The sequence below is a fragment of the Melozone crissalis genome, unplaced genomic scaffold (assembly GCF_028551555.1).
Source record: "Melozone crissalis strain CALT ecotype California unplaced genomic scaffold, PUWL_Pcris_2 ptg000004l_1, whole genome shotgun sequence".
NCBI classification, from domain to species: domain Eukaryota; kingdom Metazoa; phylum Chordata; class Aves; order Passeriformes; family Passerellidae; genus Melozone; species Melozone crissalis.
In genome coordinates, this window is record NW_026535782.1 from 18,932,655 (window position 1) to 18,960,187 (window position 27,533).

General features: G+C 36.9%; 1 protein-coding gene across 4 annotated transcripts in view; it reads left to right on the plus strand.

The window, feature by feature from the left end:
- The window catches only part of DOCK4 (dedicator of cytokinesis 4), a 223,559-nt gene extending 197,825 nt beyond the window's left edge, over positions 1-25,734 (plus strand). For 2 of the 4 annotated variants that reach the window (XM_054280760.1, XM_054280769.1), the window contains 16 exons: positions 1,004-1,108; positions 2,917-3,058; positions 3,664-3,830; positions 5,097-5,183; positions 6,640-6,816; positions 8,786-8,869; positions 10,652-10,771; positions 11,144-11,265; positions 11,523-11,643; positions 12,151-12,232; positions 12,452-12,561; positions 13,743-13,910; positions 16,037-16,109; positions 18,528-18,641; positions 19,549-19,610; positions 22,624-25,734. In XM_054280760.1, coding sequence (XP_054136735.1) covers positions 1,004-1,108; positions 2,917-3,058; positions 3,664-3,830; positions 5,097-5,183; positions 6,640-6,816; positions 8,786-8,869; positions 10,652-10,771; positions 11,144-11,265; positions 11,523-11,643; positions 12,151-12,232; positions 12,452-12,561; positions 13,743-13,910; positions 16,037-16,109; positions 18,528-18,641; positions 19,549-19,610; positions 22,624-23,049 — 2,160 coding nt within the window. In that variant the 3' untranslated portion in view covers positions 23,050-25,734. The remainder of the gene's footprint in view (positions 1-1,003; positions 1,109-2,916; positions 3,059-3,663; positions 3,831-5,096; positions 5,184-6,639; positions 6,817-8,785; positions 8,870-10,651; positions 10,772-11,143; positions 11,266-11,522; positions 11,644-12,150; positions 12,233-12,451; positions 12,562-13,742; positions 13,911-16,036; positions 16,110-18,527; positions 18,642-19,548; positions 19,611-22,623) is intronic. The other 2 variants (XM_054280777.1, XM_054280786.1) reach the window with 1 other exon arrangement.
- The last annotated feature ends 1,799 nt before the right edge of the window (positions 25,735-27,533 follow it).

Genomic DNA, 27,533 nt, shown 5'->3' on the forward strand with positions numbered 1-27,533 from the left:
TCCTTCTGATGGATTCAATTTTGTATTACAACATGCCTTTTAAACTCCCTGTACATATAGGATACTTGCTGCTAGGACTGACTGAAGTCCCTTTAATTCAGAGCTGCTTAACAACATTATGCAAAATTATGCAAGTGGCAGGACTCTCTGTTATCTGCTTATTCCATATATATTTTGATATGTCAATGGCAGAATCCTATAAGCAAAAGCAAATTGACTATCGTCATGTAAATAAAATGATTAGTTTATGCATGTTTAATTAATTGTACTGAATGTGTTTTGTGTTTGAAATATTCTTTTGCTGTGTCTGTGCCACCAATGTTAATCCAAAAACGGAGGTGTGGGGATTTCTCATAGCAGTATAATTAGGCAGCTATTGATATCATATGCATACTAAATAGCTGTCTGTGATACCTGAAACAGGGCTAAGACTGTTTGGCTTTTTCCACAGTATTGAAAACTTTGCTGAAAATATCATCAGAAAAAGGGAACTTGGGTATTAAGTTCTCCTTGTGTCAGCGTTATGAGTGAAATAAAAACTGGTTGTATTGATCAAACATTATGCTAATTGCTATTGGGACATTTTAAAGGAGCTCATATTTGATGCTTAAATCATTGGAATCTGGTGTGATTTGGACACAATTGCCTTGAATATGTAAATTAGACTTTGCTGATTTAACTGACCACATTACTGCCATGTGTTTGGGTGATTAGCAGATTACTGGGTCATATGTTTCAAACTGTCTTTCTGTTTTACCCCTTTAATATTAGTACTTCATATTTTAAAGGATTTATTTTTTAATTCTTGGAAACCTTCAGATCCCTAAGAGGTATAATTACTTAATCTGATGCATTCAGAAACTTCTGGGTGTCCTAGTTGTTGCTCAGAGATATATTGCAATTCCGTTACTCCAGAGGTGAAAGACATTCCCTTTTGTGATAATTTATGGTAAAAATACACTTTCAAAAAAGACTAATTGCATTTCTTCCCAATCTCACACAGATGATGGAAGCATCTCTGTATGACAAAATTATGGATCAACAGCGCTTGGAGCCAGAATTTTTCAGAGTTGGTTTCTATGGGAAAAAGTTCCCATTCTTCTTGAGGGTAAGTGAAATGAAAATAAACAGAATGGAGTAATGCTGTCATTCATAATCACTTTCACTGTGTTAAAATTTGTTCATACCATGTGCAAGTACTTATCCTGTTCTTTACCTTCATGTTTCATGGTTAAAAAAAGTTCCTGACTAATGAAAAGACAAATTCTAGGCTTCTAGAGTCACACAGAACCACAATATTCACATTTCTATTGGAAACCATGCACCTACACTGTTCCACAGACCAATGGTTCATGGTAGTTTGTTCCCTTTCTCCTGTTCTGTTCCTGCTGGGAGGTACTCAGGCAAAGTCTGTCAGAAGTAGTATCCATTGGTGGTGGGATAATCAGCAATTTAGCATTTAAGCAATTAGCAATTTAAGCAATTACCAAGTTCCTTTTTGTCAAAATTACTTAGAAATTCCATATGCTGAATTTAATTGATTATTAATGTACTAAAACTGACAAATAAAAAAGTTAATAATCTTGATCATTAATCCGGAATTCTGAAGTTACTGAAGTGCCCTTGAAAATGTTAGTGGTGTTTACACTGTCCCCTCTTCCACAGTCTGCAGTAGTTTAGCTGCATTGACTGTCACCTTGGGAAGAGAACAGAATTCATCTTATTCATGGAGCAGCTGCAATCATAATCCAAGTTCCTCTTCCTGTGGTAATTAAAATAAGTGATGAAGGAGCCTCCTATGTGGTGGAAGCCTAAAAAGCTTGATTAGTCTTTGCCTTAGTGGTGGGGAAAATAACTATTTCTAACTGGCAAGTATAGCATGAAACTCTGCCTTTTAAAAGTAATGCTCAAAAAGAGTCTGATGGAAAGATACTTCTTGAGATTACCTAATATTCATCTGAATATAACTTCTATTAAACCAATTTGAAAATAATAATCAGAAAGAGTTTAACCGATGGAGTAAAAGCAACGGAAAGAGTTGCACAACAGTGCAGTACTTTTAAACCTTAGGTCTTTCACTGCTTATGCATCCTCTTATGAATTTTTCAAGTTCAACATACACAGCACGTATTTATGCTTGCAACACCAACACGGACAGACATAATACATTTGATTTAAATTTTTTATGGCAAAGCAGTTTGTAAATCTGACTGTGTTTGCTGTAGAAGAAATAAAGACTAAACTTTATAATAAAGCTTTCGCATTTTAATTCGTAGTTGAACAATAATATGGTTACAGGGTTTTTTTTGTAGCAATTCCCATGAAAGTCTCAGTTCTCAGAATTCAATGCCGGGAGCATTATTTTACTTTGTGTTGTAAAAACTGGATCATTTTAATTTTCCAAGCTGATAATTAATCAACATTTACAGGGTAAGGCAAATTGAATGCCTTTATAATTTTCTTATGCAATGTTTTTCTTCAGAATTATATAACATCAGAACAAAGTTTCTTAGTTCCTCATGGAATTGACTTTGAACCCATTTCATTGTCTTAACTGTTTGTTGGGTTATATTTCTGTTACATATTTTATACCGTCTGATATATCACATTAATTGCATTCTTTCATCCACTAAGAAAAATTTCTCCCTTTAGATTTTTATTAAATTTTTAAGTGTAATTATTACATTTTTCCAGACTTTTGAATAAAACATAACTTATATGATGAAACATCCTTCTTCTAAGTAACCTGTTCTTTCTGTATTCCTTATTTTTATTCTTGCCTTTTGTTTCTTTTCTTTTTCCCTTCTTTAAATGATGCAAAAGTTGCCTGGAAAATCAATATTTAAGTGCGTGTGTTTGGATCCCACTTATTTTCATGCAACTTGCTCTTGCTTTTTGTTTTCTTATTCCACTCAGAATAAGGAATTTGTTTGCCGAGGACATGACTATGAAAGGCTGGAGGCCTTCCAGCAGCGAATGCTGAATGAGTTCCCACATGCCATTGCTATGCAACATGCTAATCAGCCAGATGAGACCATCTTTCAGGCAGAAGCACAGTGTATCCACATAATCACAAAGCCATACTCTGCACTTACATTTTCTATGCTTGTAAAAAATGTAGGTACACCTATAGCCAATTTCGATCACACGGTGCCTCCACTGCAATAAATGGCAGGTGAGAATTTCCCTGCATTTTGTCCCAGGACACTCTATTATGTTGAGAAGTTCCTTGTGTAATTTTGGTTCTATTTAAGAATTCCTTGACATGTTATTGACATTATTTCTTTAGCTAAAAGTACCTACAGAACTATCACCACTGTGATAATGGTGTAGCAGTTCAAGGTACAGTAATTTAACTTCTTACAATACAACATTATTTTAGCGTAGCATGATATATTATGTAAGAATATATTTAACTAAATCCCTTTATGTACTATGTCTTGTAAGTAGCTCTATTTCAAAAATAAAGATGAAATTTTCAACAAAACAGTACAAAGAAATCTCAATCAAAAAATCTCTCTGGTTCCTTTCCCAAACCATTAACAGTATAAAAGCATTTTATGAGGCATGCTTTTTAAAGAATTTTACTTCTGTAATGCTTCAGGAGTCAATATGCTTTGCTAATTTGAATGAAGTGGGATAGCCTTAACTCTTTACGCATAGATTTGCAGATTTATGCAGTGACACCAATTCCAGAAAACCAGGAAGTTTTGCAGAGAGATGGCATTCCTGATAATATCAAGAGCTTTTACAAAGTAAATCACATCTGGCGATTCCGATATGACAGACCATTTCACAAAGGGACCAAGGACAAGGAAAACGAATTCAAGGTAAAGTATCATGCCCTTTCCTGATCTAGTGGACCTATGGATTTGTTTGTAACATCAACAAAAGCTGCCTCATTGAAAAATCATCTGCATTTGCATTATTCAGCTGAGTGTGGTACATCAAATTCTCTAGAGGAGATGGTATCTCAGGTTTGAGTATTTCACTTCGTATTTTTAATAAAACAGTATCAAAAATATATGGGAGATGCAGAGGTTTTGCTGTAAATGTGACTAAAATTGAAAAAATTATCTTTGTATTTTTGCGTTGTTTTGTATAGAAGGCAGAACTGGACAGAGCAGTCTCAGAAAAGTTTCTCAGGCAGATGGGAAAACATTAAGGTTGTAGTATGGGGTATGGATAGGATTGCCTAAAGCTATCTCTCTCTAGAGCAAGGAGAGACAGTTTTGACTGAACTGCAGCATAATGATCTGTTCCTGTGATATCAAGACTAAAAACTACCTCTGAACTTAGAGATTGTCTCAGGGAAATGCAATAGTACCTTCCCTAATAGGTAAATCACTTCTGTTCCTTCTACTAAAAATGTCACAGTGAAAATTCATCTTTTGGTGTAATTTTAATTCTTACCCGCTAGAAGTACATCCTGATGCTGAATATGTTCTGGTATTCAGTCTGACAAAAGGAGTTATCCCATAATAATTTTGTTATTAATTTAGAAGAAAAAACTGTAAGGATAATAAATTAGCTAAATTGAGTCACTGTTGTCTTCTGATGTGTTTGAGCTTTGTTTTAACTGTACAGCTTACATATATTTTTTGTAAGCACTATCCTCTGTGTTGATTTGTCATTTTACAAACCTCTGACACAAAGTGTTTACCAGTATGATATTTGAGTCTCTCATCAGCTATGCATTCTGGAATCTTGAATAGGGCTTCTCAAAGGAAACCTAATCATGCTCTCTGATCTGTAAGTTATTCTGCTTCAGAACTCCTGTTCTTCTCATATGTTAGATCAGAAAAGAAATATTAAAATACCAATGCAGTTGTGGGTGACTTTTGGAGATTTGGGGACAATATATAATAAAGTTTAAGAGTGAAGAATGAGCAGAAATTATTGCTTAGTAGTAGGACCTAGAAAGTAAGAAAAGAGCGAGTGTCATTGACTTATTCTACATTTCAGTAGAATTTGGATGTTAGTATTTTTTTTAATGTATACTGTTACTTTAGTGAAGGTGTTCATAAAGGAAACTGGTAATAATTAAGGAAGATACAAAGTCAAATAGGGAAATAAATTGCTTTTGTATGTTTCAGAGTCTATGGGTAGAGAGAACCACACTGATCTTGGTGCAGAGTTTACCTGGAATATCTCGTTGGTTTGAAGTAGAAAAACGTGAAGTGGTGAGTATGAGACTCGTGTCAAGACATATTGTGGCTTGGCTTACTTCCTTAATCATATGTTGGTCAATGAACTGCTTTAAGATTTATTACACATATGTAATTTTTTTGACCAAGTTCTCAAGGTGGCTACAACAAAATTATTTACAAAGTATATTGAGTTGTCTGCTTTCTCTTGTCTTGAAAAGTATTTTTAAGAACTACCCTTAGGATTCATTTAAACAGCTGAGGAAAAAGAAGTTGAGAACAATAACGGACACCCAAAGGCAACATTTAATGTCAGTAAATTACTTAAAACTCAGCAAATGTACCAGTCCGTTATTGACACACTGGAATTTCCTCTTCCTTCCTTGTTCTATTAGTTAAAAAATCCTTAAATAGATTCTAGATAGATTTGAGGAGGGCTCTCCTATAAAGATCTCTAAATAACTGGTCAATTGCTGAGCCCTGGAGTATACATAGCATCTGTAACTTTCTTCCTTCTTGTCAAAGCTAGTCTTAGAATAATCCCATTAAATATAAGGATACCATAGTACCATCGATTTTCTCTAAAACTCTGCTGTGTTTTTGTTTTATAATAGCAGGAAAATGTCACCGTCTTGATATTCTCCTATAGAAAACAAAGGTGGAGTTTAGTAAAATCAAAATGTATGTGACATGAAAAATTTTGTTAGTTGTCTCCTGCTCAGTCTTTACTAGGTTAATATGACCAGTGATATAAAGACCTTCAGTTTACTAGCATTTTACCCTTACAGTCACCATTTACAAAAGTAAACTGCAAGAACTTTTCCTGGGCATGTATGAGGTCATGACTCAGATTTATGCTTGTATATTTTGGTAAATTATAGGCAGCTGCAAGCATGTACTCTTCCCAGCACTCAGCATTTGGTTTTTCTGGCAGTTCACACTACCTGTTGAAAGAACTTCCCCACCCTTGAGAGTTGAGAGGCACATCCTGCTCAAGGTGCCTTCTACTGTAACTTGATCATTATTTTAGCTCAAAGCTTGCATACAAATTCCTGATCCATGAAGTCTCATTGATAACTTCACTTTGGATGAGGAAACTAACTCACCAATACTTGAGCTCTGCTCTCTACCTTTAAAGTGATTAAGCTCCCTGACCCCAAGCCTCTTTTGGGTAATTACCAAGGACGGTTTAATTGTGAATTCTAAGAGTTCCACCACTGGCTAAAAGTATGTTAGTGTTTTGCAACAAGGGCTGGGTCATCTCTCAAGGACAGATAATGAATCTACAAAAGAATGACAGTTGATTATTTTGATCATTGATTGCATGATAAAATCAAATCTCTCCCCCAGTTGAGAAATTCTTTGTCTCTCAAACTACTCTAGGACATAGAATAATATTGTTTTATGTTAAGAAATCAAAAATTACCTCCAATATATTTCATCTTTCAACTGAAGATTAAGTTGTTTGCAATGCTTCTCACTCATGTTTCAGGTGGAAATGAGCCCCCTTGAGAATGCTATCGAAGTTTTAGAAAATAAAAACCAGCAGTTAAGAACACTGATTAGTCAGTGTCAAACTCGACAGATGCAGAACATTAACCCTCTCACAATGTGTCTAAATGGGGTCATTGATGCAGCAGTTAATGGTGGAGTTGCTAGATACCAAGAGGTAAGCAATTTACTTTCTGTTTATTAAAAATCCTATTTCTTTCCCTGTACAGATGCAGCTCCTCTGTATGAATTAAGGACAGAAAATGCTGTATGAATAATTGTTGTAATTATACCTACATTGCACTTTTGGTTTAGGTAATGTTAGTGACGTGGTTTGTTGAAATAACCATTTTGCAGTAGATAGTACCATAAACTTACTCCAGAGATGACTCAGTTCACAATTAACCCTGCATTCTTCGGTGATTTTTTTTGAAATTTTCAATTAACTTCAATGTAAGTAAATTATTATAGTACACTGCCTGTTCTGGCTTAGGAGTTACTTCTGGCCAACTAACAAATTTGCTTTTTTTGTGCAGACCTTCTAGTTTTTATATGCATGTATATATATATGTATATATATTTTATTTTTTATATATATATATATATATATACACATACACATAAATTCTCAACAAGAAGTTCATTATCTTAAAGAATCATAATTTTCTTGATCTTTCTTGTATCTCTTTTCCAAGTTTTAAGAAAAGCTATTTTGGGAGGAGGGGGGAAAGGCATTAAAATAAATAAATACAATTTAGAAATGTGTAGCACTGGATTTGTTTCTAACAGTTGTTCCTCATTATTATCATTTCTGAATCACATTAGGAAAGCCTTAAATGTTTGGGATGCTGTATTTATACAAAATTCTGTGGAATTATGAAACTTCAGTATAAAGAAAGAATTAGTGTTTTTTTGCAGCCCAACTTGATTTTTCCTTCTCCAAATAGTGTTATGAGATACTTGGGTCTGCTGGTTTTTCCCTTGAAAATGTCAATTTGAATAACATTCTGTCCACTTGTCTCAAAGGCTGAGAGATTCAGTGTTCACTCAACAGTGTTAAACTTGGTAAAACTGCATCTTAATTAAACTACAAGAAATTGAGTCCAGCAAAGTATTAGAATCTGTCATCAAAACTGCAGTGTTAGGAAAATTGTGAGACCGAAGCAAAGCAGTAACATTTTTTATGTTTCCTAACTGCCTTTAAACAACAACAAAACTGTTTAGCATAGTGAAGCACGATGAAGGGAGTCCCTGGAGAAATACAGTCATGTCAGAACTATGTCTGGTTTGAATTAGCAGTGTCAGAGCTCGCTCAGTGTCTCTACACAGCTTCCATTCCTCACAAGCATAGCAAAGGTTCTAGCTTCCTCCTCATTATTGTCCTTGGCTGTAATTCTTGATCTCTTAGACAGTGTTCATGTTTCGATTTTCTTCTGCCCTCTGTCTCTCACTGTATTGAAATAGGACTTTTCAGCAGTTTGTTTTGTAAACATCAAAACTGTTAGCAATAATTGTGAGGCTTTTTTTCTCTTCCATTTCTCTCTAATTCTTCTTTTTGCATGTCCATTTTTCTGTCTTTATATGTCTACCTGTTGTTTTGCCAGTTCTTCTACCTTTCTTGCTATCCTGTTTTCTGTAAATGCTTTTCCATTTCACCTGCTTTTCCTTCTGCCCTGTACGAAGTTTAAAGTTCAGTCACTGTTGGAGCATTTGGTCTTGAGGAAAGAGTCACCATGTCTTTACCGTTATCTTCCTCCCCTTAAGGCAACTTCCAACTTTTAAAAAGTGTCCTTTGACTATCTGCTGCCTTCTTGATTCTGTCTTCCTTCTTCCCTCTTTTTCCTCTTTAAATGATTTCCTGTATTTTTTTTTCTTTTCTGATGGGGAAAAAGCTTCATATTTCAGCACCTTCATATTTTGAAATGTTGAACCTATCCATTCACTAGTGGCTACGTTTTTTTGCCAATGGTCTCCACCAATGACTATATGATTAATTACTTATTTAACATGTATTATCAATTATTGCAGTTCAAAGGAACTTAGAAAACATTTGAAAATGTTATCTAGAAACTTGTTTTCAAAAAAAAGAAATAAAAGTGGTGTGTTTTTACTCACTTTGTTTTACTTTGTAATTTTATTGTGCTTAGGCGTTCTTTGTCAAAGAATACATCTTGAACCATCCAGAAGATGGAGAGAAGATCACACGCTTAAGAGAACTTACACTTGAGCAGGTAAAGTGGGGAAAAGATTGACAAGATGGCCTGTTCAGCTGTTCTACCAAAAAATGTCTCCAAATAAAATAAAAAATATCAGAGGTTAATAATTGCCCTGTTGTCTTCAATGTTTTCTGAGTTAGATTCCAAGAAGAGAGTAACTTTCTATACAAGCAGGTTTCTGGGCCATGCGAATATATTTTCCCTAGTCCTTTCCATTATCAACTTAATAATTTCAAACTGGTTTGTGTAAAATAAAGGTTGAGTGAGAGGCCTGTCTTGTCATGCTCATATACAAATATTTGCACAAAATATTTTATCACTGTGACAGAATAAACCTTATTTCATTGAAAAATTTGATGGCTTTGGCATATATTTGTATTTTACCAATATTAGGGAAAGTATTTTCACTACAAGGTTTGCTTTAAGAGCAAAAAAGCATTCAAAATCTTATTGCAATGAAAGATAAATAGAACTAATTGGCAAAGTGGGTAGGCAGTAAGATAAACACAAATTATGCATATGAGTATTCTATGTGTTATATGTTTTTTGCATTATTTCTCCATTCATTTATAAGCCAATCACCTACCAGCCTCAAAGATGAAGTTTTTCCATTTGAAAATGCTGAATATTTTAAAATCAAAGATCTTACTAATACTTCAGTTTTTTTAACTGGCATTTATCTATTTTTGTTCTATGCAGCATGTTGAAGTTTCAAATTTTATTACCAGCTTAGAATTTGGCAGGATGGAAATTCCGTTTTTCATCAGCATTGTGGGATCTTTTGGTCAGATCAGCCAAGTGACAGGTTCTCAGATGTTATAAATCAGAACAGATTCAATGACCTCACTTAAGTTTCACTGAGACAATGTGTAGTAATTGACATTATAACTTAACTTTTTCAAGCTATGGTTAATCTCACTAAGTTTACAATATAAAACTGGAGTTTATAACTTCCTGTAACAAAAATGAGGGTTCCAAGCAACAGCAGCTCAACCCTCTCTGGCACCCAGAGCTGATTTAACACAGAGCATTTGGAAGGGCTGGCATGGCTCTGTGTGTGCATGGATGTGCTGCAGTCCTGACCCCAGGTCAGGGATGCTGTACAGCTGCGTGCCTGATCGCAGGCTGCCTGAAAACATCAGCCAGGAGCTCTCATCCAAAGATATTACAGAACACCCTAGCTATTTTGTTTTTAAATCTGAGTTTCTCTGACTCCTCATGTAACCAGTTCAATATTTTGAATGCACGTGACCAAATTTGAGCAAGATTAAGGTTTTAGCACTAATTCTGAAGCATGTCATGCCTTGTGTCAAGGATATACATCAGGCCACCGCTTATGGAGGTCTCTGGGGAGTTGAAATAAGATAGGGGACCATGGAATTCATTGCCAATATATTACAGAGGATTTGAAAATTTCTGTTGTTTCATGCTTTTCACAACTGTTCTTGTAGAAAATGGCTTTTATTTAGGCTTTAGAACTACTCCTTTGTAAAGTTCCCATTAAGTCAGATTTTTCATTATGTTATCCATAGTGTTTTTTAACATTACAGTTGAATTTGCATAGGTGAAACCTTCGGGGAAGTTGAATGGGAAGAGGGGGTAAATCCTCTTTTGGTCCTAGCCTTTTTTTGGTTACAGGTCTTTCTAAATCTCTATCTCTAATCTCTATCTACAGAGATTTAGATAGGTGTTGGATTTTTTTTTTTTTTTTTTTTTTTTTTTTTTTTTTTTTTGTATCCTAATTGATGATGACAGCTTAAAGAAAAAGGATCAAAAATATTTTTTCCCTTTCTGCAGGCCCAGATTCTAGAATTTGGCTTGGCAGTGCACGAGAAGGTGGTGCCACAGGACATGAGGCCATTGCACAAAAAGCTGGTGGATCAGTTCTTTGTGATGAAGTCAAGCTTGGGAATACAGGTACTCACATGAGCAGGTGCAAGGATAGACCAGAAGACTGTTCAGCTGCATTAAGGGCTGGTATATTTTCTCAAGCAACAAACAGTGACATCTTTTGGTTGTTTGTCCCTATTACAGCTTGTAGCCTTTTTGCAGTACTGCAAAGAGAAACATAAACTTCCCATACTATGCAGAGAAAAGTAGTCATGTTTTACTAATAGTAATGTTTAACTATCATTAGTGAAAAGTTAAAATATTTTTCTTATTAATGATGAAGCTGATCCAAAATACCATGTAACTACATTTATATGTAGTTATCTACAAATCTCTATCTTATGAAATGCTTAAGATATTATGTTAATTTTAATTAATCTTCTTTTATTGACTCACCAGGACTTTTCTGCCTGTGTACAAGCTAGCCCTGTTCATTTCCCAAATGGAAGTCCTCGAGTATGCCGAAATTCTATACCTGTTTCTATGAGCCCTGATGCTGCCAGGGTAATACCACGACGCAGGCAAGTTAAATATTAGTAATCACATATTTTTGCTACCCATGGAAGATGACCCATAAATACTTCTGTTATGTGCCTGCTTTCTTGTATGGTCCGGCTGAAGTGTGTTCAGCCTTGAATAGCTGGTATATGTATTCTCTCTCTCCTTCTTTCTCTTCCCACCCCCAATTAAAGATTAATAAACATGTGCTGTTCTCACATGAAAAATTATGACTGACAATTAGAGTTAACCATTTTATATTTCACTATTCTTATGATAGCCCCCTGAGTTACCCAGCTGTCAATCGCTACTCTTCCTCATCGCTGTCATCCCAAGCTTCTGCTGAAGTCAGCAACATCACTGGGCAGTCAGAAAGCTCAGATGAAGTTTTTAACATGCAGGTATAATTTATTGTCATTGTTCAAACTGTACAGAATCTTTCTCACGAGGCTATTTACTAAATTAATTCTTCTATTATTTCATTCAGAAATCTCATAACTATCGCTGATGTTTCTTTTTAAAACCAAGTCTAAGTGAGGTGTTAAACTCATTCACTTAGAAATATTTTTTTTTATGTAACTGTTTTCTCTTGTTTAAATTAGACCATTAGTTTTTTTACAAATGTAGTAAGTAGCAATTGACTATGATACAAAGTGATCTGACAGTGCATAGACTTTTCTGTACAGTTGTTACATTGTGGTAATTATTTTACTGTAATAATTATATTTCTATTTATTATTTGGTTACATCTTTGTGTAGTTAGATTAAGGGTTTTTATACTGATTTTCTATTTTGAATTACTGATAAGAAGTTAAAGTTTTTTGTTCTAGTGAAAAGTATGCTATAAATTTTTGTTTGCCAAACCAGTAAAAGTGATCTGGTAACAACAACATCTCTTCTATGCACAGCCTAGTCCATCTACCTCAAGCCTGAGTTCTACTCATTCTGCTTCACCTAATGTGACCAGTTCTGCTCCATCCAGTGCCAGAGGTCAGTGCTTCTCTGCTGTGGTAAACTGTATTAAATGACTCTTGATGTGTTACACAGCTGAATTTCTGCATGATGTTACTGGTCAGACATGGTATTTAGCCAATTACTTGAGGAATCTGAATTATTAGAGACAGAGGATTTTTTTTGTCATAAGCATAGAATTGAAATGTCTTGAATTTCACTGCATGAATTTAATCACTAGACACACTTATATTCTAGCTTCTCCTCTGCTGTCTGACAAACATAAGCATTCCCGAGAAAACTCTTGCCTGTCTCCCAGAGAGAGGCCCTGCAGTGCCATCTACCCGACTCCTTTGGAAACTTCTCAGGTAAGAAGTTTGTTGGGAATCCTTGGAGCACAGATAGCTAGGAAGACAATAAAGGTGCATGCTGGACTTCGAGCAGATTCAGTGCCTGTTCACTTTTGTAACTTCTCAAGGGATTTTTTTAATAGCTTTATAAGCAAATACTCTAAAATGTTTTAGATGTAAGAGATGTGAATAGAGTACATAGTGCTTGGTCATATTTCTGCTTGATTTCTTTAGGTGTAGGTCTGTTTCTTTACATTTACTTACTGAAGTGAGAGAGAGATGCAGAGACTTACCAGATGACACAGCTTGTTGGAAAAACAAGCATTTGTTCCATCTAGGGAAGAAGACAAAGAATGAAAAGCTCTTATCATGTCAGTTGTCCTAGTTGAGCTCCCCTTTTTTTCCTTCTGAGAAATCTAATCATAGCCACTGTGAGATAATAACCCATTCCATGTGGCAACTCCTATTTTCCAATGTAGTTTCAGAAAAAAATTATAGACATTTTGTTACACCAGAGAAAACGATGTATTGTGTTCTTGCCTTAAAATACTGTTAGACAGGTCTGTATGTATGAAATGTGTGGTTTTTGAGTATTCTGAAATTCAGCATGAACTTGGTAAGCTGGCCAATACTGAGTCCTTATTTCATCTTTTCTTCTTAATGGACCTATTTTTCCAAAGTGCTTTTCTTTAACACAGCTGCTGTTTTAATCCCTGCCATCACACAATGCACCTCTTGCTGAAGCTGAAAAAGATGAGAACACACATACAGTGTTAAAAGCTGTCCTTTCAACACTCTCATGTCTTTCAGAAGTTTTACCACTGACAAAAACCAGCTCCAGGATTCTTTATTTTAAACCAGCTCCAGGATTCTTTATTTTAGAAATTATTTATTGGTTTCTAACTAGCTCTTTTCTTGTCCCTTGTTTCTTTGGTTATTGAATTGGCTCTTGATTTACTTTTTAATCTCTTTTCTGTTTAAGTCCTCATGCTATTACCTGACGGCTTAAGAAGTAATACCGAGGCTTAGCCAGACTGAAGGACACTTCTCAGGAACTACTTAGAGCAGATAGATCTACTGGGCACTTCATCAGTGGTAGTGGAGCCAAAACAACAGACAGGAAAGATCAGGAGATGCTCTTTAGATAAAGCGGTTTTACAGTTTGCCGCAAAGAAAAATTGTCCCATTTTTGCTCCCAGACTACAAACTCTTGCTTTGCCAAGTGGAATGCGACTTCTGTCCCCCACTCTATCCGAGATTGCATAAGGGAGGCTGAGGAGCTCATAGGCCCAGTCTCCGCTCTCTCTGAGACTCGCCCAGCAGGAAAGTCTCCCAATCTGTCTCTACCCTCAGTGTCCCATGAGAGGGTAAGTAGAAAATCTCCTTGCTCATACAGTGAAGTAAATTTCAAAGATGAGAAAGTCTGACAGTTTCTTTCTGCCCTTATAACTGTAAATAAGGATATATCTTTCCAGGGAAAGGTGAAATTTCTTTCTCTGCTGTTCCCTCAGCAGTAAAAATGGACTGTGATGAGAAACAAAATCCTGATTCTCTGCCTTCTGATAAAGAAGGGGAAAAGAATTCCTCAGGACAATTGTAAGGAGATATCTTATCTATCTGCAACTCTCATTTAAATTTAGCTGCTCAAACTGTTCCTTGTCCTTCCTCCTTTCATTCTAACACCACTTCAACAGCGTTGGTTGGAGCTTCACACTGAGAGGAAAGGACCACCCATTTATGAATTACTTTGTTACATACATCTTGATGAAAGCAATTTTCACATTAGTGTTTCAGCCAGGAGAGGTGAGATTCACGGGCAAAGTCCTGAACTTCAAGTCTTTCAAGCCATAGCTACCTTATTTAAGGAAGTTTGATGGATTTCACAGAACAAGACCACAGCAGTTTTTCATCCACTTCCTCATTGAAATTGATGCTCAAGGTTATGTACAGCTGTTTTCAGTCAACATCCATTTGTGCTTGCTTTGTGATCTCTGGCTGAATAGTTGTACATTGTCTCTCCAGCTCTTCCCGTACTCTGAAGAGGAATGGCTGCTGTCATTGACTGGTCAACAAGCCTCCTTAGTTTTTTGCACTATTATTCTTCCTATTGAAGCTTTTTGAATTTCACATTTTTGGAGTTTTTATTTGTGTGTCATTAAACATCCTGTGATTGCTCTTGTTCTTCCATATGGTTTTTTTATCTCATTCTTTTTAGTACGTCTTTGTTTCTTTGTATTTCATTCAGCTTTTGTCTCTTTATCTCCTCCAATTTCAGTTGCTTTTTCAGCCATTGCTCTTTACCCTTGCAACAGAAAATGGACTTCAACACTTGTCCATCACATCCTCGTGCACTGCAGGCTCACTAGGCAGTGGACACTCAATCCAGACCAGGCAGGAACATATGGTCATGCTCTGTCGCATCAGAGTACATATGTGGGTTTAACACCTCAGTTTAATGGTAACTCCAGAAAAACAGATATTGCCTGACCTAGAATGATTCTCATATGATATACAGCACACCTACTGTAGCTTAAAGTGTACCAAAAGCATTCTGTCTCTGAGATGTTTAAAGCGAAGTTGAATTGAGTCTAAGTATTTGTTCCTCATTTTGTGACACAAAGCTGCAACATATTAGATCAATGATGATTGCTTTGCAGCTGGGTTTGCCATCTTGTGGAACCCCAGCATAGTGCCTCACCAACTTGGCACAGTGCTCTGTGAACGCTGGAAAGATACACAAGAATAGGATTTTATTTGGATTTCACTGATCATCTGATCTTGCTTTTAAAGAAAAAAAAAAGTAAGAAAACCCCCGCATGTTGCCATTTCCTCTGGAAAGTATGTCTGAATTACTTGTAGGATTAACTGTATGCTGCTTATATATGTTTTCAAGACAAACTAGTGACCCATGGATTATTTGAATGCTCCAAATTAAATCAATGGTAGAATTTCTTTTCCATACATTTACTGTGATTTGTAAACAAAATGGATATTAAGAAAATTAAAGACAAACGTGCTTTATGGGTCAGCTCTTATCCACAAGAGAAGTAAGAAGATTGCTACCAAAAAAAAGTCAGGGTTGGAAAACAATACATAATGCTTTTCTTAGGTAACAGCCATAACTTGAATATTATCTTGTTCAGATCCTAATTCTGTAATGAATTTATTGCAATTATTTTAATTAATCTATTAAGATATCTCTTTAGGAATTAGCTTTTTTATGTTTTTTAAGGTGCTGGAAACTGTCAGAACTCAGTACATAATAATCCTCCCACCAATTTCTGTGTGTGCAATCTTCAGAAAACTAGTCTACTCCCTATCTGTATACACATACTTTAATTAAACTGCTTATGTTCTTATGTGATGTTTATCACTCTGCCTCCTAAGCAGACCTGGGCACGAAAGGGGATAATAAAAAAATATATTTGTTTTCTGAAAGGCTACTGAAATACAGCAGGAGCTATGTGTAAACCATGCTGTTCTCAATTTACAGAGAATGCTCTTTAATCATATTGGAGATGGTGCTTTGCCACGAAGTGATTCCAATCTGCCTGGCTCTGACAAAGGTAAGCAGACATGCTACAACATGCCAATCTTTGAAGAATGAAAACTTAATTACTCCATCATGTTCCTGTAGAGTGCCTGCTCTTTTGAGTGCATACTGTCATCTCCAAGTGTCAAAACATTCTAAGGAAATAAATAAATTATGCTAATAGATCTAAGTGTCAAAACACTTTGCCAAAGAGGGGAGGACTGTATTTTACACTTAAATTAGGCCCAGAAGTTTGCAGGAGGGAGTGATGGAGCAGCAGGTTTCATCAGGCTGCCTGTGAGACCTGTTCTTTCTGCTTCTCAAGAGAGACATATGTGGGGAAAAGCCAGATCTGGAGAATGGAGCAAAGGGAAGGTAAAGAGATGGACAGAATCCTGAAGTTTGGTACCTGCAAGTCCCATTTATCAAATATAACTCAGTGTGCTTCTGATTACACTTGGATTGAAAACACCAATTTGCTGTTTCTTGCATTATGGGGGTTTTGTTTTTAATTAGCGTAAATGGGAAATATATGTATTTCCATAGAAAAAAGATTGCCTCTTATAATTTTGAACATGGGGAAATCAAATATTGCTAGCATAGTAATTTTTTGCCATGATTTCATTTTGTGCCTCACATCAATTATATGCTCCATCATTTCATATTGGTACCTTTGTGGTATGCTGAATAAAGGATATAGTAAAATAAATGTATAGAAAGTAACTTTTAATAATATACTGTAATAAGTACTGACCAGGAATCAGATTTTCTTTAATAAAAGCTGGGTTTTATTTTGAGTTTACATTTTTATGAAAACACAGGTGGAATTTTTTCACAGGGCTGAAAAACATATGAAATAATTTAACATGGAAATAGCAAAACTTTTCCACTGGCCCATGCAGCCAAGTACATCACAGAATTGTTAAAATGAAGTATTCTCTCCTGAAGGCTTTAGCAGTCCAAAAAAATAGACTGCTTGGATGACTTAAAAGAAAAAAAATTGGCTTGTCAAGAGATTCAGGCATTTGAAGTACCTAGGTCTGGTGCCAGGTGATTTTTAGGATGAGGGCAAAGCCATGCTGGGTGACAGCTTGCATTGAAAAGCAAATACTGTATTGCATATTTTGGCAATAACAAAGCAAAATGATCCTCTGGAAAATAGATTATTCTGTTCATTGGTCACAGGGTCAACTAAAGTGTAATTATACTGTAACAATATTGTTTTAGATATGAGATTAGTGTTATTTTTACTGTACTTATTGTATTAAGTCTGGTGTGTAGTGGGGCTGCAGTCTGAGAGCTCAGAGTTGCTACAATAGTGATAATTGATGCCATCAGTTAGCAGCAATACTTTGCTTTTTTGTTTCATCTTTGTAAATAAATACAGGGTCCTTGCATGTGATTCTCTACTCACAATTGAAATAAGTAAACAAGAAGGAAAGTGTCATGGCAAAGCAAGAGGTTTGAGGCTTTTAAGGTGGGGGATTTTTTGGTGGAGTATTTGGGAAATGAATGGAAGGTTTGAAGTGGTTATTTTCAACTCCTTTTTTGTTTTTAAGAAGTGTAATGGGAGTTGTATTTTTCAAATTAGCTTTTATCCTGCCCATGTTAAATGCCCTCTCCTTCTGTCTGACTTCTTTCCAATATTGGTGACATCTTGATGACATGAGATAATCCAGTTCTATCAAGGAAGATGTTCCAGACCTTATGGGATCATTCAGTTACAATCATAGAATTTGATCAGGGTAACAGACAAAGAAAACAGCCACTTTTATGCATGTCAAGGTGGTAGTCAATTTACATAATCAAGCAGAGATCCTTGACCACAGATACAAAGTGTACAGAAATTCTCTCAGTCCATAATAATTTCTTAATTTGATATTTTTTGCTGTCAGACACTTTTAGAAGAAATTTCCAGTTTTTACTCCCTACATTTTGCACCCTTCTTTCCATCTTCTCTCAATTCTGGATTGGTAGTCTATTCAGGTAACACAGGAATGTTAGCACAGAAAGCTTTATGAAGGAGGTCGATATGAATTCGGAGAGTTTCTTTCTCTAGTCCCTTCTGTATATAAAATGAGTTAATGGGAACAGTTTATGAATAGTCTATTCCCTCCTGCCTGGAAACCTCTAAATAGGAGTCTGGTGCAAAGATAAACTGATTATATTAAAAGGCTTCAAGCTTATCTCCCTTTGTGGCTGGATTTGCAGCGCAGAGAGTGCAATCTCTGCTGCTGCTGCTGTTGATGGCTGCCACTGCTGGTCACAAACTGGCCTGAGGGCCAGGTGCATCCATCAGGCATCCATGACATTGATGGCTGCTCTTTAAGAGCTTTGTAAGTGCAGATGTTGTTAGGCGCTTGCATTCTGGCTGTTTTTACAGTCATGGATAAAAGCAAGTCAGAGAACTGGAAGTGTTGATGCCTATGACAGTTTGTTCATTCTCTTCCAGCTGTGAACACCACCCCCAGCAGCTGGAGCCTGGACAGTGGGAAGGAAGCCAGAAGCACATCAGAAAGTGGAAAGCTTATATCTCCTCCTGTACCACCAAGACCTGCACAGACTGGTGAGTTCATGGACATCTCAGGTAAAGTTCCAGTACTTGAGGGCTTAGATTCTTTCCACTCTGTTTGATGTTGAACTTCTTGGGCAGGTTAACTTATTATTTGATTTCTTACATGAAAGGCTGTAGAACTACCCTCTGTGGGTATTTTCATCTCGTTAATGTTCTCTGCAGTTTCCAATACTCTGCCCCTTCACTAATGAAATGAGCAGTTTCAGACAGTTCATGTTAGTATGAGGAAGGATGATCAAATTTAGTCTTTTGATTTTATGATAATTGGAGGTTAGCAATCAGAAATGATCATTAACCACAAAGAATCTTACTGGCGAGAAAATGCACAGCATTTATGAAAGTACATCAGTTACTATAATCATTTTGGCTTTCAAAAGATTAATTTCCTTTTAAAGGAAAGGCTGCTCAAGTGATACTATAAATATAATTGTTTTAAAAGGAGTGAGTAAACATTTTTTGTATTATACTTAAGCCTCTGAGTTTGTCCAGTCATGTTCCTAGTATATTTGGAGGTAAATGTTTGATATAAGTATATTATGTATTTTCAATTTTCCTTATTTGACTTACAAATACATATATATTTCTTAAGAACAAAAAGGGAAAAGTTGTTATACTGACTCATTTTTTAACTTGTTATCATTTAGTAGATTATAAATCAATTTAAAGTGATATAAAATTTGTCAGAAAAGGCAGATGCAGAAATTTTTTGTACTTGGTTGCACTGCAAGATAACCCAGAGAACAAATCAAAATAAACAAAATCTCTAAAACTATTTACAGCCATCGACCAAGAGAACTAGATTATGCTTATGTATCAAATGATTGACTATCCACTTAAAAAGATTTCTTAGTGAAAATTGTAATGCCACAAGTGCACTGAAATCTTTCTACCTTTACAGCATCACCAGCAAGACACATAGCCTCTGTTTCCCCTTCTCCTGCTGGAAAATCACCAATGAAGGTACTGTCTTATTGCCATTAGTTGCCTTTGTGAGACAGATCTCATGTGTGGTGGGGTAGATGGTGTATATTTAATGTGCATTATTTGGGATTATATTATGTTTTCTTTTTCTTATCAAATACTGTACAGAAACCAGTATTCTGTCTCCAGCATGGAAGAAGGAGAGGTGCCAGGAAAACCTGTTGTGCAACCCATTGGTTTTATTCTTCCAGCATTCAGAGCTGTAAGATTAGAGGCTCATTAGACAGTATTTCCTGCTTCAATCATTTTAATACCCTTTTCCTCTGCAGGATGATCCAGAGCAGTTGGAAGAAGATGCAAGTAGTTTGACATCTGCCAGTAGGACACATTAAGCATAGGCTGTGAATTAGCACTGGTTCCTCTCTGGTAGTTAAACATCCAAAGTAATTTAAGATCCAGGCTAAACTAAGCAGATTTCATTTCTATTTCAAGATGTTTGCATATGTTGGTACCCACATATTGGTACCAGCTTTTTTCTGGAAAACTTGACTGGGAAATCTGTGTTTTCCACAGCATTGGAGCATACAAACATGCAGCCTGCTTCTTCCAGGCAAACCCTAGTGCTGGCAGAGTACATGTCATTGGTCTTGGGGATAGCCTCTGCCACCCCATTGAAGCAGAGATGATTTTGCAAGTAGAAATATAAGAGTCAACAACATGGAAGGAGAGCAAATAGAAAGGAGCATGACTGGTGTTTCAGGCACTCAGGTGCAAGGAGAGAGGGAAGCAGCCCTGTCAAAGTAACTCCTTAGCAACCCAATGCCTAACTAATACTGCAGAGATACACGCTGCCTGAGGAGGAGACCAGCACCCCAAAGTATCTCCCTTCCCCTTGAGGTCCCTAATTACAAGTCTACACTCATTGTCCTGATTGCCTTCCCATAAGCCTGTAACATTACAACTTGTGTCTGCACAGTGGTCCAAATTCATAACAAAGCAATTCTGCTGACCATCAGAGTGCCCCATAGTCCTATTACCCTTCTGCTGAAGTGAGTACCAATCCCAAGTTTTGCCCTAATTGCTTCCTAGGAAGCTCTTTAGAACATTCAGATCTTGTCCAAAGAGGAGTGACCCTTCCTTTTCATCCTTAACGGACGCATACTGGCTTGACCACTGATGATTCTTAGGGATGTTTGAAGCTTGTCCTAACATTCTTCTTCTATAGGTCTGGACAGAATTTAAGCATTTTACAAGGTATGGTTTGCTGCTTGGAAGAGCAATGCTGGCCCAAAATACTTCTGAGAACTGCTGGATCTCACTTTGAGACTGTTTTAGTGTCTAGACTGTTACTTGCTACTGGTAAAAGTAGTCTGTGCTGTTTTACCAGAACTAAGTGGTTGCCCATGCAGGCTTTACATATTTGCCATTGTTGTGAATGACAAAAGCAAAAGTCCTAAATCTTCTATATGATCACTTACTCCAAGTGTCCAGTGTTCTTGGAACTGGAGCCAAATACATGATTTATTTGAAAGCTTTGACTGTGGGTGTTTGTGAGAGTGGGAGTGCAGTTGGAGCTTCCTCACATACAGAGGAATGGAACATCAAACGAGTAGTTAAACAGGCTCCAGAGAAATTCTGAAATGTCTTCACCAGGTGTTAAGCTTTAAATAAAACTTGCTTTGCTTTTCCAGTCATACACAGGGCTCAGATTTTAGCCTTTCTTCTAACAGTGAGCTACCAGAGAAAACCATTGTAGAACAAAACCCACCGATATAAATGAAGTTTTTTTCTCCATTGATTTCAGTGCTCTGTGGATCCAGTCCTAGATGGATAACTAAAATTATCTCAACAGCATAAAGTCAGTGCAGCCAGCTCTGTACACCCCTGCCCCTCTCCTCCTCCACTCCTGTCCCTTGTTGCATGGCTCCCACTCTCACCTCAAGCTGAGCAACTGAGCATCAACCAGTCTAACAAGAACGGGAGTGAGAAATTTGTCTTTATTTTGATTTCTCCATCCCTTTTTTAGCCTGAGGCTTGAGGCCAATAAGTTGGGATTGTCTCAGATTACTCCAGTCAAAATTAAATATGTTGTAAAAAAAATTTAACTTGGAAAGCATGAGCTAACCTTTGACAGTTTTCAGTTGAAGTTGCTTCAGTGGACTGAACTGCTCAGTGGTTTTAGGTAGACCTTTATTGTCCATGCCTTTTATTTGTCATCAGCACTGTTGTTGCTGCTTGGGCCCTCAGCTCCTGGTCCCTCACCTTCCCTCACTGACCTGTGAGGCTGCTGGTGCAGCCTCTGGCCACCTGTGTCCTCCATATGGCCCTGTTCCCTGAGGCACACGTGGTGTGTTGTGTTTGTATGTCTAAGGAACACCTGGGAGATGGGGGAGAGGAAGGGTGGTGATGCTGTCATCTCCTGCCATTCTGCTGCTGCCCCAAATGGGAGCAGGAACAGCAGAGAAGGGGGCTGGCACCCAGCAGTGGCTCTTACCTTGATACCTGCTTTGTGCTACTCCCCGACACTGGTTTTACAGTACCTCAGAAACGATGCCATGATGTAAGTGCACTTTTCACTGCACGGCAATGCACTAAAAGCTGTGAGGAAAAGCTTTGGAAACCGAATTTGGGATATGAGAGCCTGCAGTAGCAGCAGTGGCTGAGCTTTGGCGTTAGGGGGCAGGATACCCCCAGGTATGCCCTGTGCCCAGTGATGCTTTCCACTTCCAGCTGGGAAAACTAAGGCTGTATTCTAAAGACCTACAGATTTTTCAAGGGTATTATGATAGTAAGATAACATTTAAAAGCACTTTTATTTCCACTTATAAGAATTACTGGCATGTCCACTATCTAAGGTGTACCCAGGCACTACTGAAATGAGCTTTTTATCAGTTTCTTACCAGGTCTTGATTAAACAGGGGCACAACCATTTCTGTTTATCAAAGCTCAGAGTTACGTGCACTGTGTTTGTGTATATTTTCAGTCTGAGCAGAGAAATACTCTCCCTCCTGGGTGCCAGGTAAATTCTTCTTCTGCCCTTTCTTTTGAGCAGGGGTCTGTGCAATCATTCACACCGTCTCCAGTGGAGTATCATTCCTCGGGGCTCATATCCAACTCCCCGGCGCTGTCAGGGAGTTACAGCAGCGGCATCTCTTCGCTCAGCCGATGTAGCACATCAGAAACATCAGGCTTTGAAAGCCAAGGCAGCGAACCAGCAGTGACTGTCCCAAGCTACAGCATTTCTGAGGAACCTGTGAGAAAAGAAAGCAAAACCCCGCCACCTTACAGCGTGTACGAGCGGACTTTGAAGCGCCCCGTTCCTCTACCTCACAGCCTCTCCATCCCGCCCGCCGCAGACCCCCCGGCACTGCCGCCCAAGCCACAGCTGGTTCGGCCAAACAACCTGGAAAACAGCAGCAGGAGGACTGAGCAGGTTCCCCGGCCCAGGCCTCTGCCCCGCAAAGTCTCTCAGCTATGAGAAGCCACTTTTATATTTAATTGCTACACATTCGTTACTGTTTGAGAAATAATATTTTTTAAAAATGGTAAAAGTCATTTAGTTAGGCACTTTAATATTTTGTCCACCTTTTCTTTTGAGTAATTTCAAAATGCTTATTAATATTATGTTGCACATTTGAAATGAAATTACTAATTTAGGTTGCCAGATATTACAGGAAGCATGAATGAGAGGATTTTTTTTTAATTTCATGGTGGTGAATACTGATAAATGCTTTTATTTGTACTTTATTTTTATTTGAAAAATCTAAAACCCTACAACTCTCATCGGAGTTAGCTGAATGCTTCTTACAAAATGCAGAATATACTGACTGGATCTTTACTACTAGAGATAAATGCACGTTTTCTAACAAAGTAGTCTGTAGACTAGGATGTTTCTGCAAGTAGGCTGAAAGTTGTTTCTCTTACCTGATGAACAGGTTGGTCATTTCAAATGTATGTGGCAAAACTGAGATAAAATGCAAGTTATACAGCAGAGGACTGTTCTAAGAATGTGGTTTGGAATTTTTGAAACACACGCTTGGCTTATGTTACTTTTAAGATGGAAAAATACCTGTATCATTCAGCGTACAACACCATTCTGGTGAATCCCAAAAAAGTTTTGTGCCATTCATGTATGTACCTGACACATCCCTTTTCTTTTTGAGGTGCAATTTACTTTTATTCTTCCTGTTAATGTATTTTTTGTTGTTGTTGTTTTAGTTTTAGGGGTTTTTTTTAAAACCAGGAGTTTTCTAGTGAATACTCTCTGCTGTTCTTGAAAGTTCACCCTAAAATACAATCTGTGTGTGAAATTGGTACAACTCAATTGTTCCTTTAACTTGTGTACAAGAGTCAGTACTGACTATTATCGAGGCAATTCACTAAATAAGCCAATTTTTAAAAATACAAATGGCTGGTTTACAATCCATATATTTCAAAAGCTAATTACAAAGGTCATTAATAATTTTGTAAAAATCTAACAAAAATTCTGAACAGTTCCTTGGATGTGTATGAGCCATTGGAGCCAAGCTTTTGATTTGCTTTTTAGCTCGAGTTCATCACCATCATCTTTATTGTTGAAAATGGTGTTTAGCCTTAGGTTGTATTTTAGTGACTGGCATCTGAAGAGCTCTGGAAAGCTAATGCCAAGACATAGGAATGTGGAGGGAAAAGAAAAAAAAAGCACCTTCTGTATGTATGTTTTATATCCTCTTTCTTTTATTGACTGTTTAAATGTGCTTGGGAACAGATGTGTGAACTGCATTTTAAATCACATTGTTAAAAATATTCTCCCTCTTTTGTTGGGAAGCTCATGTTGATCTTAGCTGTGTTTGATTTGTTGATAGCTTAACTGGAAGAAAGTGACCACTTTTTTATATTCTCTCAATTAAACCTTCAGCAGTTACAAGCTGTTGACAGTAGTTATAGAAGTTTTCTATAATAAATGTTCAAGTATTTTTGTACATAATTGGTAAATTTTAATAAGGAGTGTACCATTATGTGAAAAAGAAGCAAACAGTTGTGTATGCAGTAAGATTGTTATAATTATGCCAAATACTTTATGTATGGAAAAAAGAATATTTGTAAATATGTGCTTTTAACAATAATTCTGCCATATTGACTTTACAATTTTGAATGTCAGAAAAAATAATATATGTTAAAATATTTATGTTTTAGTGAAAGTATTCATAACTTGAAAAGGAACATATGAATTTTAGCTTTGTATCTTGCTGATTTCAAAGTCTGGAATTCCTTGAACTAGCTCTTGCTTTCTACTATAACATTTTTATGTTTGTAACCACATCATAAAACCTGTAGAAGGCTACATATTTATGCTGATATAAAGAAGTAATGCCTGAAATTTAAATAAGGTGTCACAACTAAGATAACAAAGCTGCTCTGGATTTTTTTTCCACCCATGTAATTTAATAGATTTTGTTTACTAGTGCTTGAGCACAGTACAGTATGAATCAGTGTTATTTGTTCCTGAAGCCTTTTTTTTTTATTTCTGGCAAAAAGCAGAGTTGATGACTTTATCATTTGTGTGCATTACTGGTCAGCTTTGCAGCAAAACATTTCACAAAGTCTCTGTTTACCTAGACACTCATATTGGTTGCTGCGTAATGCTAGTATGAAATAAAAGAACTTGCTTAATCTTTACAGTACAACTTTTTTTCTACAGAATGAAAGATTCTAATTCACTTAGTCACAGAATGAGAGTTCTGACTCCTTGTCTTGCTAAATCTTTTTTTTTTTTTGTTTTGGTTTTTTTTCTTTTGTTAAAAATCTCCTGAGTTTTCTCCCTATTTGGACTCATACTTGCTTTGTGAGACAAGGCGGGGAGAGTATTGATATGCTCTTCTGAACAAGTGAAGAACGTAAAATTTACTAGAGAGTTCAGTGTAAATTAACCTGCATGAGCATTCTGTTTTTATAACCAGGACATCAGAAATACTCTGAACGATAGAAAATTATGTAAAATTGACAGAGTACTCTTAAGCCGAGTTAACATATTTTCTGCTTAGCCAGTTTTGACAAATTGATTCTGTAGATCAGTTTTTCAACCTGATTACCTATAAAAAATGTAGTATGAAATTTTGTTATGTATGTTGCAACACCCACTGCTTGAAAACCTAATGTAAATAAAGGTCTTGTTTGAATTTTACGTAGTAGTCATAAATATAATTTTACCACTTTCCGGATGATGGTGAGTAATTCAGAAGCTCATACAGGAAGACCAATGGGAACAAGTTGCTCTTACTTCTCAACAGCTTGAATGTTAGCCAATGTGTCTGTAATAGGTGACATAATCTTGTATTCAGATACCATATTTGAGATGCTGGAGTCTGTGGGATGCCAGAGAAACATCCTCTGACTCGGCTGGCTGGCTTCGAAATGACGCAGTTCAGACTGGTTCTCATGATGGCATAATAGCTCTGTGGTGTGAGTGAACTCAGTTATGATGTCCCAGGCCAATTGCTGTGCCCTGAAAGAAGCACAAAAGCTGAAATTACCCCTCTTAGTAAAGGTTTCAGGGCAGTGCAGTTATGGCCCTGCTCACATGGAACAGGGTATAGTGAAACTCTTCTATATGAAAGTAGCACTTTGCCCACCTGCCTGACCATTCTTCCTGTTCACTGACTGTCCACCTGCAAAAAGAACAGTGACAGAGCAAAAACATACCAATTGGCAGGAGTCAGTGCCTGAGGTATAAATGATGAAAGGCTTCTTGTTTTCAACGTAACTGTGGTCAGTGAGGCATGTAGCAGCATTGTCTCAGTAAACCCAGGAGCTGACAGATTCAGATCTTTGCTCCAGAACTCTGCTGGTTGCTGGAATTTCTGATGATACACGCAGAGCCCTGACATATGCTGGCCAAAGGGCAAAGTCCTGTCTGGTGGGATATTGTGGAAGGATGGTTGCCACTGGATCCCTTGAGATTCTCACCTTGAACTAGATTATTGTAGGAGAAAGCCCTTTTCATATTAATTTGTCTTTACCTTCTCTTTGACATGTTAATTCAGTTTTTGACATATACTTCATAGAAGAAATTAGAATGATTAGTTTGGATAACATTAACAATTGAATAGCTAAATGTTCAAATCTCAGGAATAGCAAAGGTTTTATTGCACACATGCATATCTCATGTGTGCAATAAGCACCAGGTTAGGGACTCTTCCTGGGTGGTAAAATAAGGCTGCTGAAGAAATAACATTATTTTTTTTTTAAAAAAATTGCTCAGTAAGGAACTTGGTGTGTCTATTTTGACAGGCTGAGGGCTATCAGACTTCAGTGGGGATGCAGCCTTCCAGGCTGGGCAAACCTACCTAGGTCAGAACTTGTGTTATGGACACATTCCAGCTGGGCAAACCTACCTAGGTTAGAACTTGTGTTATGGACACAGTTCAGATCTCTTCTTTAACTGACTGATATTCATGCCAGGAAGACTGTTGGGAGAAGGGAAAAGAAGGTCAACAGTTGGGGGGGGAAAAAAGCGCAAATAAAACTTAGGCAGAACCTTTGATAGCCTGACAATTATCCAAGTGTGTTTTGACTCAGCCAGGAGACGTGGTGGGAGAAACTGAAATGTTACCTGAAACTGAAGTACTGAATATATTTCTTTAGGCTATTTTGTAGTGTGATGCTATACCAGCTTAACTACTGGTTGAGCTGAAGGGAGTGGAAGGGAAGTTGGAAATCCTGACAAAACAGAGGGTGTTTTTATTTTACAAAGGCCTTGCAGTGGGGGTTTTTCTCTTTTGCTGTGGCTAACCAGAGGATAGAGAAGACTGACTGTCATGAGTTGCAAAGGCAGAATTTCTAAATAGCAAAGACTTACAAAATATTCAAATATTTTTCTGCCAAACAGTTACTTTCTTAACTCATGGTGCATAACTGATGCAGTGCATTTTGCAATTAACATCTCAGTATTTTAGTGAGCAAATTAATGTCAAAATTTCATAG